General features: G+C 41.8%; 1 protein-coding gene across 1 annotated transcript; it reads right to left on the bottom strand.

Annotated features, from left to right (window-relative positions):
• Positions 1-738: 738 nt before the first annotated feature.
• On the bottom strand, positions 739-11,873 carry LOC124133322 (gastrula zinc finger protein XlCGF57.1-like). The gene is made up of 2 exons (XM_046497683.2): positions 11,805-11,873; positions 739-3,920 (listed from the first exon to the last, which is right to left on the bottom strand). Exon 2 carries the CDS (start codon positions 3,890-3,892, stop codon positions 2,150-2,152), a length of 1,743 nt encoding a protein of 580 aa, XP_046353639.2. The 5' UTR covers positions 3,893-3,920; positions 11,805-11,873; the 3' UTR covers positions 739-2,149.
• Between the last annotated feature and the right edge of the window lie 4,553 nt (positions 11,874-16,426).

The following is a 16,426-nucleotide window of genomic DNA, read 5'->3' as shown; positions in this document are numbered from 1 at the left end:
ATGCCTGTCCTTCACCACAGGAAGGATATTTTCACTGTGACGTCAGTTGAGACAGCCACCCTGTCAGTCGCTGAAGCAGTGTCCAGAAGACACAAAGGTACAACAGCAGAGCTTGCTAGACGACTACAAGACGTAACGCTGACACTGCAACAACGGAGAACCATACATACCTCCCCACCCCCACCCCCAACCCCAACCCCTAATACTGGTACATATGTCCCCCTAAATCCTCCCAATCTAGATTTTCATGCATCAAAATACCTATATACCTACAGGCCTGTGTATCATCAATATGTTTATGGCCATGTGTAAATAGGTGAGGTGAGATGAAATGGGGTTTAACGTCGCGTCCAAGATTATTGCACTTATATAGCGACGTACATGCATGTGTATTTGTGTGTGTGTCTGATGCCGATTTAAAGTGCTAGCACACTGAGATACCATGTCGCAGTTTAACATGAATACCCCACTCAGACACAGTATACTGACACCGAGCCGACCAGTCCTTGTTTTAGCCCCTTAATGCCGAGCGCCAGACAGGGTAACAACAAGTACCATCTTTTAACGTCTTTTGGTATGACGCGGCTGGTGATCGAACCCCGGACCTTCCGCTCTCCGGGCGGACGCTCTGCCACTAGACCACGGAGGCGGTCTGAAATACATACGTCCTATACTTGTTTGACGTAGTATATGAATCATCTTTTTTAACAATTTGTAAATACAACAGAACAGGGGAGGTAATGTACAACTTTTGTTTTTTTAACATTTATCAAAATACGCAACAGGGAACGCCAACTTGCTACAGTGTAGCATTCAATGTAAAGATTCAATCAAGTGTGAATCGCCATGTGTTTCTGCAGGGCATATGACCATGTAAATCCTTTCCCACATTCAACACACATATACTTTTTTGATTCCACTATGACTCATTATGTGTGTCCTTAGATTATCTGATAGCATAAATGTTTTCTGACAGACAATGCACTGATACGTTTTCATTCAACTGTGAGTCCTCATGTGTAGTTGCTGATTACGTGATTCTGAAAATGTTTACCCACATTCAACACACTGACAAGGCTTGATTCCACTGATAATCCTCATCTGTTTCCACAGGAGTCTGATTCCACTGTGTATTCTCACGTGACTACAGAGAACACGAGTGTGCAAGTGGCTTCCGACATTCAACTCACTGACAAGGCTTGATTCCACTGATACTCCTCATCTGTTTCCACAGGAGTCTGATTCCAATGTGGATCCTCACGTGTGACTACAGAGAACACGAGTGTGCAAATGGCTTCCGACATTCAACTCGCTGACAAGGCTTGATTCCACTGTGAATCCTCATGTGTGACTGCAGAGAACACGAGTGTGCAAATGGCTTCCGACATTCAACTCGCTGACAAGGCTTGATTCCACTGTGGATCCTCATGTGTGACTTCAGAGTACAGGAATGTGCAAATAGCTTCCGACATTCAACTTACTGACAAGGCTTGATTCCACTGTGGATCCTCATGTGTGCCTGCAGAGTACACGAGTGTGCAAATGGCTTCCGACATTCAACTCGCTGACAAGGCTTGATTCCAATGTGAATCCTCATGTGTGACTTCAGAGTACACGAGTGTGCAAATGGCTTCCGACATTCAACTCACTGACAAGGCTTGATTCCACTGTGAATCCTCATGTGTGACTTCAGAGTACACGAGTGTGCAAATGGCTTCCGACATTCAACTTACTGACAAGGCTTGATTCCACTGTGGATCCTCATGTGTGACTGCAGAGAACACGAGTGTGCAAATGGCTTCCGACATTCAACTCACTGACAAGGCTTGATTCCAATGTGGATCCTCACGTGTGACTGCAGAGATCACGAGTGTGCAAATGGCTTCCAACATTCAACTCACTGACAAGGCTTGATTCCAATGTGGATCCTCATGTGTGACTTCAGAGTACCCGAGTTTGCAAATGGCTTCCGACATTCAACTTACTGACAAGGCTTGATTCCACGGTGAATCCTCACGTGTGCCTGCAGAGTACACGAGTTTGCAAATGGCTTCCGACATTCAACTTACTGACAAGGCTTGATTCCACTGCGGATCCTCATGTGTGACTTCAGAGTACACGAGTTTGCAAATGGCTTCCGACATTCAACTCACTGACAAGGCTTGATTCCACTGTGGATCCTCATGTGTGACTTCAGGTAACGTGACAAACTAAATCCTTTCCCACATTCACTGCACTGATAAGGCTTGACTCTACTGTGAATCGTCATGTGTTGCTGTAAATTACCTGAATGAGTAAATGTTTTTTCACATTCAGAACACTGATACGGCTTTATTCCACTGTGAATCCTCATATGTGCCCGCAGGCAACTAGAGTCTCTGAATGCTTTACCACATTCAACACACTGATAAGGCTTGACTCCACTGTGAATCCGTTTGTGCGTCAGAAGACTATCTGATCGCGCAAATGATTTCCCACATTCAACGCATTGATAAGGCTTTATTCCAGTGTGAATCCTCATGTGTGTCTTCAGAGTACCTGATATTGTGAATGTTTTCTGGCACACAATGCACTGATGAAGCTTGTTTCCGCCGTGAATCCTCATGTGGATATTCAGTTTCCTCGATACAGTAAATGTTTTCCCACATTCAACACACTGATAAGCCTTCTTTCTACTGTGAGTCTTCATGTGTCTCTTCAGGTTACTCGAGTCTCCTAATTTTTCCCCACATTCAACACACTGATAAGGTTTTATTCCACAATGAATCCTCATATGTTTCTTAAGGCTACTTGGCCGTCTAAATCCTTTTCCACATTCAACACACTGATATGGTTTGATTTCACTGTGGATCTTCATGTGTGACCGTAGAGTACCTGATTCTGTAAATGTTTTCCCACATTCCACGCAGTTATAAGGTTTGATTCCACAATGAATTCTCATGTGGTTCCGCAGACTATGTGAATGTTTAAATGTTTTCTCACACACGATGCACTGATATGGCTCGATTCCAGTGTGAATCCTCATGTGTATCTTCAGGTTACATGACTCTCTGAATCCTTTCCCACATTCACTGCACTGATAAGGCATGATTCCACTGTGAATCATCTTGTGTGTCCGCAGACTTCTTGCTAGTACATATGTTTTCCCACATTCATCACAATGATAGGGTTTGGTTTCACTGTGAATCCAAGAGTGTGTCTGCAGAGTATATGAATGTTTAAATGTTTTCTCACACACGCTGCACTGATAAGGCCTGATTCCACTGTGAATCTTCATGTGTGCCTGCAGATTAGATAATTGTCTAAATGTTTTCCCACATTCAACACAATGATAAGGCTTTATTCCACTGTGAATCCTCATGTGTGTTTTCAGGCTACTTGAGGTTGAAAATGTTTTCCCACATTCAACACACTGATAAGGCTTGATTCCACTGTGAATCCTCATGTGTATCTGCAGAGCACTTGGACACTTGAATAGTTTCTCACACACGATGCACTGATAAGACTTGACTCCAATGTGAATCTTCATGTGTGACCTTATAGAACCTGATTTCGCGAACGTCTGCCCACATATAACACATTCATAAGTCACAATGTCACGTGATCTCTTAAATGTTTTCCCGCTCTCACTACACATAGGAGACAGGTTTGCTTGACCCCCAGAATATGTGTGTTTTTGGAGATCACCTGTTTCCAGCGTGTCAACAGTAGATTGTTTCTGGAGATCACCTGTTTCCTGCGTGTCAACAGTAGATTGTTTCTGGAGATCACCTGTTTCCTGCGTGTCAGTAACAGAGTATTTCTTGAGATCAAGCAACACTCTAACACTGTCCGTGATAACACATGTTTCAGTAAGCGAGCCAGGATTCTCTGGTTGGCTTTGTATTTCCATTATATGCTCGTGTTTGTTATGGTGTTTACTGAAAACATAAAGAAGTTGTCACTTTCCTGTATCAGAATAATGCATTTTTAGGGCTCCTGTCTGAAAGGCAAGAGCCTTATTGTAATCGTTAGGGGTATATTTTTTTTATTACGCAGTTGTTGTTTTGTACCAATCATAACTCAACAGCCATTGGCCAGAATCTCTCCAAAATCGGCACCCTTACAGCAACATCGGCACCAATGTGAAGCGGGTACCACAAAAATCCCAACGCCATAGGCACAATGGCGTAGGGCAGACAACTCATCAAAGTGTCAACCTCAGCAGAAATAATCTTCGAAACTTATTGTCCGGTGACTTCCAGATTTGCCATGCGGCAGCGCAATCAGATGCCCATCATTTTGTACTGCAGGACCATGGTAGCTACAACGCACCGTTTGGCAGATAAATTGGATTGACGGTTTTCGACATGCATTTTAGCACTTTTCTCACTACTTAGCTGCCAAAATCTACTTTTTTTAAACTACCAGACCAAAGGCACCAAACCTTGGCTTGGCATACTTGTCTCTATGCATCACAATACGAACGGTATATTAGTAGGCTAAGATATGTCTACTGATACCCGCCATATTGAATGCTACTTCCCACCGAAGTTAAAAACATTTTTGCATAACTTCGTAATGAGAGTTTTACATGGAATCTTATTATGCAAAGCAGTTGCAGCATGTCAAAAGTCACGCGGTTTGGCGGCCATATTGGATTGAAAATGTTCATAGCGGATTTGTGATTTTTGTTGGGTACGCGTCTACGGCAATAGTTTTCTCTGCCTGTATCAGGTGCAGGACTTTGAAAATGTGCAGATATTGTCGCCATAGTTAAAACATCAAAATGTACTAAGTGTTTTGAGATGAATTGATTAGTTACGGACATATTGGAGTTTGTTTCTGATGTAGAGTTTTACATAAAAGTTTTAAAGAAAAGACGAATGTTAATTATGTTTTCGAAGAAAATGATTGCAAATTAGCATTAATCAAAAGACTTTGTATGTTAAAAAATATTTGCTCTTAGATGCAAGTCAAAATGTGATTTGTTTGGTGGACATATTGGATTTTAGTACTTTCTTTGCAAACGACGTATCTGCTCAAGTTCTTCATAGAAAGCATTGCATGACGTATAAGCATCAAATTTCATGTTCTTAGCTGCTTGTCAAAAGTTGTGTCGTTTGGCAGCCATATTAGATTGAAGACTGCCAGAATGCAATAATTGATAAAACCGGCATAAAACATCATATATCTCAAGTCACTATTGACCTAATTGCTTCCAGATTTTGCATGTGGCACCGGTATAGCTTACTGATAATTTTTTCGATCGGGGTCAAAAGAAGTGCTAAATATAACCGTTTTGTCGCCATTTTGGATTTAAGATGTTTTTCTTCAGGTTGCCATGGATACAAAACATGTACCGGAGTGAGTTGGTTTTCACAGCATTAGTAGATAGAGACCATGGGAAGGTTTCTGCCAACTTACAGTGTTGTACATTGAACGATTAAGGAGTGAATGTCAAAACAACTTTTTGGTGGACAGACCCGTGGACGGACGGCGGACATTATTTTCGCCAAATTTCAAAGATATGGGGTAAAGCATAAACACTAACCGCTTCCGACATACAGGCAACTATAGTCGCGCCTGAGCTCGCACAAACAAGTACATTTTCGTTTAACGGCCAACCTAAATGACCTTGACCACGTGACCATGGTGTCCTTGCACTTGCTTTTCAAAATGTTGTAAGTCCTGCTACCCGATCCAGGGGTCAAAACAGCTAAAATCGCGAAAATAAGGGACTTTTATTGGGGCTCCCTGTCTGAAGGCAAGAGCCTATTGTAATCGTTGGGGTTATTAAGTCTCCCTGCATAAAAGACAAGAGATCTTATGTGAAATGGCATGTGTGCGACTGATAGCCTAGGTCCTGGCGAATCCGTAACACTGGTATCTACAGCCAGTTAAAGAGGGAACTTTCTTCTCCCGAACTACTACTGGTCCTATTTCGACAACATTTTGTGTATGTATGAAGAACAGGTTTGTGGGTAGCCATGCCTAATTGTAGCCACATAACTTTGACTACAGAGAAAAAATAATTCATGTATAACATCCTTTAACTGATTGTACCTCTACAGATCTTCCAAAACCTGCCAGACTAGGCACTCTTTAGTATTTACACATGCAAATCGATTTTGAAATGCATTCACAAATCCCAATACCGACAAACACCAAACAGTGACCTGACATGTTTTGAAAACGTTATTTCGTGGTGAGACAATGATACTTTACAAAACTTCAAACTTGTTTAGCAAAGACACTGAAAGAAGCGTTTCATCGTTTTAGTGAGTGAGTGAGTTGGGTTTAACGCCGCTTTTAACAGCATTCCAGTTATATCAGGGCGTGTCAGCTTAATGTGGGAGGAAAGCCCGAAGTGATGCAGGTCTCAGACGTTTACCACTTCCGTGAAACCCAAGAGCACGGGTATGGTGTTAACAAACCTAGAAACATAATCGGGGCGAACCGGGATTCGAACCCACAATCATAGGTTTCTGGCGTGCCCAAGGGACGCGACTCTGCACAGCGAATCACGGCGCCTTAGACGACTGGGCCACCCGTGCCCCCTCATCGTTTTAGTGCTCTGTATAGCCAACGTGAGATATTGTGAATGGACAGCCATGAACGCAAAGAGGAATCACCTGATATATTTAAGATAGGAAGCCCGCACCATTGCTCGAAACTATATTCAACAAATCGTTCCAAAATACACCAGCAATAACAACTAGGGCTGAGATCAAATACACTTTTTCATGACGATTTGTGTCATGATAAAATACCTGATACTGTAGATGTTATTTGCATACTGGTATTTACACACTGATAATATCTCAGCACAGTGATTTTCCATGTCCAGTACTTAGGGTAACATGCCAATGTGTGATCTGAAATAGTCTTTTCTATAAACTCAGACTGAAGAGTCTTTTAATTGATTTAATTCTGTTCCATTTGTACCATTGTTATATTTTGAAAGGGCAATGGTGTGTTGGAATGTTATGTACAAATGGTATATGTCATAGATATAAATATAATAAATAATCTTGCATTTACGATTATAACACAGTGATTATTCATATCCAGTATGTAACGTCAATGGTGGGATTTGAAATAATTTTTGTACAACCTCAAACTGAAGTGTCTTCAGTTGATTAATTTGTCGTACCATGACCAATGTTATATTTTTAAAGGGCAATGGCTATTGCATCCTCACGTCATCATTCGTTTTAACGATTTTTTTTCGTAATAACGAATCTTTTTTCCGTATTCCGTAATAACGAAATTATTTCCGTAAAAACGAATTTTTTTTCCGTCATAACGAATCATTTTTCGTAATACCGAATCTTTTGTCCGTTAAAACGAAATTGTTTTCGTAATAACGAAACCTCTTTTCATTATAACGAATTTATTTTCCTAATAACGAATCTTTTTCCGTTATAACGAATTTATTTTCGTGTCTTTTCCATATTTCAATTTTGACCCCAATAGGCTTTCGTAAATAAGATATCAGAAGCATTGAGAGAGACCATATCATGTCATTATTATGACGATTCAAAAGTGGTATTATTCTGGATATTATACTGATCGTCGGGTATATATCCATCAAACCCTGTATTTAACAATGGGTGAGAGAGACTATGAGCATAAACGTCAGATATTACGTGATCATATTTGCTAAAATATATATGCTAACGATATTTCTTTAATGTGATAGTTTACCTATAACTATTATGCATACGATTTCGTGACAATAGCGAGTTGACATGAAATATCTCTGTTGAAAATGGGGTGTGTGTCATTGTTTACATTTCACCCATGTGACGATGACTTTTGTGTCTTGAAACAACTTAAGGGGCATGCGACAAGTTGTATGAAGGCAGCCAATCAAAACGCGTATGAAAATCACGTGATATTTACACGTCAATTTGTAAACAAAAATAACGACTCCGATTCACGTCGGTAACTTCTGCTTTTCGGTATCTTAAGTGTCACCACTCAATAAAGAACCTATGAAAAGTAGGAACGTAGAATAACATACATCATACACACAAATACACATCACAGTTTTAGATTCTGTGGGAAAGTATTTATTATGTGATGCCATTAACAAGTATTTTAGGCAAAGCATATGTACAAAAAACAAAATCTGTATTGTACAACAAAAATATTGCTCTGAAGCCTACCAGTGGGCCTTCTCGTTGGAAAATGTAAACAGAGATATTCATATTTTCTAAATTCAGTCGTCAATTTGTTGCATACATTAGCTAAGATTATTACGAATATGCATGGGTCGACAACCGTTGTAAGAAATGAGGAATTATTACTTAGATCTACGTATTTGGAAAAATCAACAGAAATCGTTCCACGTGATACCATGATTGACGCAAAATCACGCACACTGACTACGGTATTAGTCTGCCTTTCCACGCTGTATCAGGGCTAAAATGGAAACATAAAAACAAATAGAACTTGTTGATTTCAGATTGATTCTGATTAACTTCCACATCGGTTCCTTTTCTGGGAGATTGAAAGATTGTGATCCAAAATGTCCAGAAGACATTTCAGATTTTGAGATAATATAGAAGAAATACCTCTAGAAATGCCCTGTGGCCTGTTGAAACCAAATACTTTTAGGTTTTATCCCAATTTACAAGTAACCTTGAAATCGGTACCACAAAAAGGTAACAGTATATAACCACTAATATTAATTACTAGCATAGAACATTTCCATTAAAAGAACAGATTTATCACTACCACAGCTCTGCAACCCCACACCTCACCCACCAACGGACACCCGAACCCCAACAGACCATGGCCCGCCTCCTACCATGAATCTCGAATGGTCGGCCCTATTTTGAAACGCGCCCCTGATCTTTAGCTGTCAATGTTCCACCAGTTAAACGATAAAATCCAAACGTAAAACAAATAGTTAAAAATACATAACGTGACGAATTTCCTTTAGGTATACATCTACTATCAAATTAAGAAATTAAGTGCCTTTTGTTATTTAACCTATCCATAAAAATTTGACAGAATGAATATTTCACAATTCCCCAAAGGAAATATTTATATGCTGCAGTGTGTTACATTCACATAGCATCTTATAGTGAGTGAGTGAGTTGGGTTTAACGCCGCTTTTAACAGTATTCCAGTTATATCACGGCGTGTCAGCTTAATGTGGGAGGAAAGCCCGAAGTGATGAAGGTCTCAGACGTTTACCACTTCGGTGAAGCCCACGAGAATGGGTATGGTGCTCACAAACCTAGAAACATAATTGGGGCAAACCAGGATTCAAACCCATAATCAGAGGTTCCTGGCGTGCCGAAGGGACACAACTCTGCACAGCGAATTCGAATCGCGGTGCCTTAGACGAGTGGGCCACCCGTGCCCCCACATAGCATCTTATAGGAAGAATAACACGATGAATGTCAATTTCTATGTTCAAACAAATAGCTGATCTATATTTAGAGTTTCATAAATTCTATGTCATTTTAGATAATATTAGTAACAGTACTACATACATGTACCCATTTTGCAGCAGTGCATTATTTTACTGGGTGAAAAGATATTGAAGAGATATTGAAATTATAATTCAAGATTAAATGCTCACCACGGACATGACGGATACTGAGTTACAATGGCTTACAGTTAAGCATTGCGGAGTTATGCCCCTTTTTGTCTTTGTACATGTAGACCTCTCCCTCGTGTTATTACGTCACAGCGGAAACTGTTCCTAGTTGCACAGATCGCTGCTCATGCGGTTGATCACTGGATTGTCTGGTCCAAGCTCGTTTATTGACAGACCACCGTCCTAGAACTGGAATAATGCCTAATGTGGCGTAAAACTAAATTCACTCACTCACTGATACCAATACATCTAAAAAGTAATGTCATCATTTAAATGGTGAGTTTAAACGCGTATTTTACCCTTACAAGGACGAGTGCATTCCACACACCCTTCCTGTTATCAATGTGTCACTGTTTACAGTTCGGGCGAACATAACCCTATAGACATGTGTGCGGGCGAGTTCATTCATCAGAAATCTGTCATTTACGATGTGTTTATAAATATGAACTGCTAACCACGCTCATAGTCATGTTGCGTGTCGTGGTTAGAACCGTAATTGATCTATTGAAAGGTGTCATACATTCGTGTTCGGATATAGGTACAACATCTTCACGCACATACTTTCCTACATCATTCAAATGTATTAAATACCGGATACGTTTAATAGACACCAACGAAAGAAAGGTTTAATGAGGGGGAATACCCATATATATCCTCTCTGAAATAACTCCCTTTTAAAATAACAAATGTACAACACATGTTCCCTAACGTATCATAAATACGCTTAGTCTCTCTGCTATACATTAGCTCGTTCTTGCGCGCTAAATGTAAACTGCTAGCTTGCTGATTGTGTAGTCTTATCTATTTTGTCTATATTATTTTTTTCTATACAGGTTGTCTAACGTTCGTGGTGTACAACGTGTAGACCGTATAAGATGAATTTGATCCAGCTAGACGTACATTTTTTTTTCTTACATTACCCGGCGTATACATGGTATATCATGTTGACACAACCCGTCTCTATTGCGGTATGGTCGTACTTTCAACACACACCCTGCATTCATCAAACCAGGTCGCACGCTGGGCTGCTTGTCTATTCAGGGCAGCACGCCATACACATAGCTCTATTGAATACCCTTTACTTTTGTTTACTTACGAATTCTTTTCTGCCTTATAAACACACACACCTGTCATTCCCCCACACCTGTGACGCGCTGTCCCTTGCGCTCGCTCCGATAGGCTGGGGGACCCTTTCAGGCTCCCTCCACTTTTCCCTCCACCAAAACCAGCTCCTGCCTGGTGACACCACGGACCTATATAACATACAAGTCCGTGATGACACTATACTACTGACCTAGTACCGCGCAACCGCAATTCTCGCACAGCGTTCATTTTTCAAAACACTGCGTCTGAACATTAACTCGGCAACCAGGATTGCAGCGATAACGTAGTGAATCACAAACCTTTGGTCTGAGATCTCGCGGGACCCGAGCTGTATGAAACGCGCCGCCTAGTCTGTCTTACAGACCCTGATACAAATATATATCAAATACAGCCCATGCAAGTCTATAATGTTTGGCAAGTCTAGATCACTGCAGTATCAGGATGAAGAGAGTCACTGGGCTCCTTTTTATTATATTTTTATTAAGATAACTAAACAACTGTTTTTTTATGTACGATTTGTTCATTTCAGAGACTAGATTTTAGTCTACGCGCCGCCGTGTGAATGCTGTGTTGTATACATCTTCAGTTCGTGCGACTAGTTGCATACAACAAATTGTATACAACTAGTTGTACCGTGTGAATGCCCCTTTAGGGAATGATTTCGTTCACCAAAAGCAACAACGGGCGTTATTCTCGTGATGGATACATTATAATAATATTGTTATAAAGGCCAAGAACATTTTCTAAACATCAGTCCAGAGACCATATAATAGATATAATATAATATCTATTATATGGTCTCTGATCAGTCCAAGCGCCTTTCTAATATTAACAGCCGATAAAGTGTCCGCCATGTTTCTTTTGTCTCGTGGAGGTCGCTATCGATCGTGGAGTCATTGCCCGAGTCAGTGTAGCGCAAAGCGCAGCCTACATAAACAACCACGCTAGTCGCTTGGCGAGAAACATGGGGGATTGCGTAAAACATAGCTTAAAAGCAACGATCACTGACAAACGAGACGAAACTACATAAGCAGACGTTATGAAAGGATTTACCTTCGAAATCATTGGCGATGTAATCTTATAATCTGTCGCAGATACTTACATTCGAGACTCCGCTCTGTGTATGTCTGCAAGCTTTACCGGGCGACATGTGCAACTGCGATCGCAAGCTGTTACTATTTTTAGCATAGACTGGTACCCTGCCCTTCGCCTCAACAGCGACGGGGGACCAGTCTAATTTCCTTTAAATTCATTCACAGATGATCACCGACTTTTCTAAGACGTTTTCAGCACGGGTTTTGTTTTTTATGACAAGTACACACCTTCCGGTAAACGTATTTCGCAAATCTGGTTTTGACGGACGAGAGAAAGATTGATTTAAATAGAGCATCAATAATATACTATCAAATTCGCATACTACAGATAGACATAATGTTAAAATATACTTTTATGCATTTAATATATTTAACCGTGTATGTATAATGTATCTATAAATACGTGCTATGGACATGATACTTTTATGAACAGGTATTTTATTTTTGTGGGAGCAGAATTTATAAAATGCTTGTAAATAATTTGATCGTGTATCTTGTCATTAGAAATGTATAAGGATGAAATAAAAAACATTTCAGAACTTCTGGTCAATATTGCCTCACTACAGACCTTCATATTTATGGGGGCCGTCGGGTAGTTAAGTGGTTAGGTGGTGAGGTGAAATGGTGTTTAACGTCGCGTCCAAGATTATTGCACTTATAAAGCGACGTGCATGTACGTGTGTGTGTGTGTGTGTGTGTGTGTGTGTGTGTGTCTGCTTGTACTAGTCTGGACTGATGCCGATTTATAGTGCTAGCTCACTGAGATATCATGCCGCAGTTTAACATGGATACCCCACTCAGACACAGTGTACTGACTCCGATCCGACCAGTCCCTGTTTTAGCTCACTGAGATACCATGCCGCAGTTTAACATGGATACCCCACTCAGACACAGTGTACTGACTCCGATCCGACCAGTCCCTGTTTTAGCTCACTGAGATATCATGCCGCAGTTTAACACGGATACCCCACTCAGACACAATATACTGACTCCGATCCGACCAGTCCTTGTTTTAGCCCCTTAATGCCGAGCGCCAGACAGGGTAACAACAAGTACCATCTTTTAACGTCTTTTGGTATGACGCGGTCGGGGATCAAACCCCGGACCTTCCGCTCTCCGGGCGGACGCTCCACCACTAGGCCACGGAGGCGGTCTTAGTTAAGTGGTTAAGACCCGGGTTAGATGCCCGACATGGGTACAAGCCATTTCTGGTTTTCCCCGCCGTGATATTGCTGGAACTTTGCTTAAACACTCACTCACTCACTCACTCACTCACTCACATTTATAAATATTCAGGATATTTTTTTTATTATGGGATCCATGCAGGCTTTCCTGACACTGTGATATAAATGATATACTGCTGCAACCAAGTCAGCGAGCCTGACCATCCGATCCCGTTAGTCGCGTCTCACGACAAGCATAATCGCCTTTTACGGCAAGCAAGGGTTGCTGAAGACCTATTCTACCCCGGATCTTCACGGTTGAAGCTCGCATGGTCAATGACATTACATTAGTGTCGACACGTGGCCTTGCAGTAGTGGACTACTATATTGGTAGTTCTATCTACTAGTTCTGTGATCCCAGCAGTCTTTCCGTTCTCATTACTCTGACACACTGTGATTTAACTGACCTAGTGTTAATGAGTAGCAAAACTACCAAAGTTACTTTCTGAAAACGTGGTGTGGATATGACAGGGTTTCTGTTTATAGTCTTCTTTAGTGTTAGAAATATTCCACTGTCTCTTTCAAAGATATTTTGAAAACATTACTTTATTTGCTGACGATACATCTCTAAATGTAATTAAGTAAGGATAAGAATTTATGAATTTCTAAATGTGGCCCAGTCGTCTAAGGCGCCGCGATTTGCTGTGCAGAGTTGCGTCCCTTGGGCACGCCAGAGACCTATGATTGTGGGGTCGAATCCCGGTTCGCCCCGATTATGTTCCTAGGTTTGTCAGCACCATACCCGTGCTCGTGGGTTTCACCGAAGTGGTAAACGTCAGAGACCTGCATCACATCAGGCCTTCCTCCCAAATAAAGCGGACACGCCGTGATATAACTGGAATACTGTTAAAAGCGGCGGTGTTAAACCCAACTCACTCACTCACTCAATGACGGGTTATCGAATGGCTAGCGGCGGTTATCATTAGGAAATGAATGGGGAGGTGTTCTTTTAGTGGATGGAACACCAGCTTCTCTCTAATCTGAATAACCCCAGTGTTATTGTCCTTGATAACGCCAGTTATCACAACGTGCGTTAACCGGGCACAGGCACGCCAACCATGAGCACTGTGAAAGCAGGGATGCAAAGTTATTTCCCTTCTTGCAGTGTCGCATACAAACCATCTCACACCAAGATACAGCCTATGGAACAGATCCGACTGAACAAAACGCCCATTCAATACAGAGTAGTGAGTGAGTGAGTGAGTTGGGTTTAACGCCGCTTTAAACAATATTCCAGTTATATCACGGCATGTCAGCTTATTGTGGGAGGAAAGTCCGAAGTGATGCAGGTCTCAGACGTTTACCACTTCGGTGAAACCCACGAGCACGGGTATGGTGCTGACAAACCTAGAAACATAATTTGGGCGAACCGGGATTCGAACCTACAATCCTAGGTTTCTGGCGTGCCCAAGGGACACAACTCTGCACAGCGAATCGCGGCGCCTTAGACGTGGGGCCACCCATGTCCCCGAATACAGGGTAGACAAGCTGGTACAGCATCATGGCCACGCCGTCTTACGCCAGAAAATGTGAGCTGAATCTGACATAACTCATCTGGACCAACTGCAAAAGGTTTACAGCTCGAATAACACAACCCTCAAGCCGAGAGATGTCAAAACCCTCATACAGGCTCCTTTTGTAAAAATTACTCCTGAAGTTTGGCAAAAGCCTGAAGATCATGTCCTTGACATTGAAAATCAGTACCGCCAACGTGATGAAGTTGGTACCAGCCTCGTCGCCCCAGCCATCATCTTGTTTGATGACGCTACTTCCGATCTGGATTCTTCCTCTGACAAATAATACTGATACTTGTGTGATGAAACGAAGTTTGTTAGTCAGAAAGTACACCGTGTGTTTGAGCGTTATGTTAAATGGTTTTCTACATATCACACGTTAATCAAAGCATCTGGGGTCATTTACATATTTTTAAACGGAAGCTATAATGCTTATTCCAAAATGAAATCTCATATCAGACATAAGACCAGTAAACTTACATTGCAATACATTCTGTTATCCCATCATTAAGACAACGTACAATTGTCTATGGTCGTAAAACAATTTTCAAGAGCTGCAGTCTTTACACTTTCAAATGATAACTTGATATTTTTTCTTCATCCCTTTTTTCATTACAACATCCAAATGTGAGATATTTGCATTTTTATTTTTTATGCATTCCCATAGTCTGTCATACAGACCCTGAAACAAATATAGCAAATACAACCCATGCAAGTCTATAATGTTTGGCAAGTCTAGATTACTGCAGTATCTGAAAATGAAGAAAGTCTCTGGGCCCCTTTATATTATATTTTATAACTAAACTAGTGTCCAAAAGAAACGATACCACCTGTTTGCAACGACATAAAAGAAAAACTAAACAATGCAGAAGTTTAGGATTGGTGTTTTCACAACATCTGTACAAAAATTTCATTTCAATAAAATTTGTACAACCAATATGACAAGCCTTTAAAGATGGGTGGGGTCGAAAAATGAACATTTCGTTGGAGCACTGATCACAGAAACAACGGGGAATGTCACACCACACGTCTCAAAGTCAAGTCAGTAGCGGGTATGTCCACCGTGAGCATCAATACATGCCAGAACACGCCTACGGACTGATGACGTCAAACGTCTGATGACGTTGGGAGTGATGCGTTGCCATTCCTCGTGGAGACATCGTTCCAAGTCCTGGACGTTGACTGGAGGCACACGGCGACGTCGGATTTGCCGATCGAGGTGGTCCCATAAGTGCTCGATGGGATTCATGTCCGGTGAACATGCGGGCCATGGCAAAACCTGTACGTTGGCGTTGGCAAGGAAGTTCTGTGTCAATCTTGCTGTGTGTGGCCTTGCATTGTCATGTTGGAAAAGGAGTCCACGAGGCTGTTGCTGAATAAAGGGCACCACAACAGGCCGTAGGATGTCATCAAGATAACGCTGTGCATTCAGGTTTCCACGAATTACGACAAGCATCGTTTTGACATATGCCACCCCAAACCATTAACCCTCCACCTCCAAACGGCCGGACCTGTTGGATACAGTTAGGCGCCAAACGTTCACCAAATCGTCGGTATACAAGCTGCCGTCCATCGTTTCTGAAGATGAGGAATCTGCTCTCATCAGAGAACATAACACGTGCCCAGTCCCGCCGTTGCCAACGTCGAACTCGCCTGGCCCAGATCAGTCTGTTGTTCCGGTGTCGAGGCGTCAGGAGCGGTCCGCGGTAGGGATGACGTGGCCGGATACTATACTGCCGTAGTCTCCTGTAGACGGTCTGTCGACTGATCCTGTGTCCCAGTGCTGTAGCCGCCGTGGACGTCGCTGTTACGGTGCGGTTCCTCAGGTGTAATACCCGGATGTAACGATCTTCACGGGGCGTGGTTACTCGTGGTCTTCCACTCCTGGGCCTG

Source organism: Haliotis rufescens, unplaced genomic scaffold (assembly GCF_023055435.1).
Source record: "Haliotis rufescens isolate VD_foot unplaced genomic scaffold, xgHalRufe1.0.p SCAF_21, whole genome shotgun sequence".
In the NCBI taxonomy this organism is placed as follows: domain Eukaryota; kingdom Metazoa; phylum Mollusca; class Gastropoda; order Lepetellida; family Haliotidae; genus Haliotis; species Haliotis rufescens.
This window is presented reverse-complemented; position numbering and strand designations above follow the sequence as displayed.

Bases quoted from the DNA above. Each gene is read 5' to 3' on its own strand.
- LOC124133322 (XM_046497683.2), bottom strand. From the start codon at position 3,892: ATGGAAATACAAAGCCAACCAGAGAATCCTGGCTCGCTTACTGAAACA.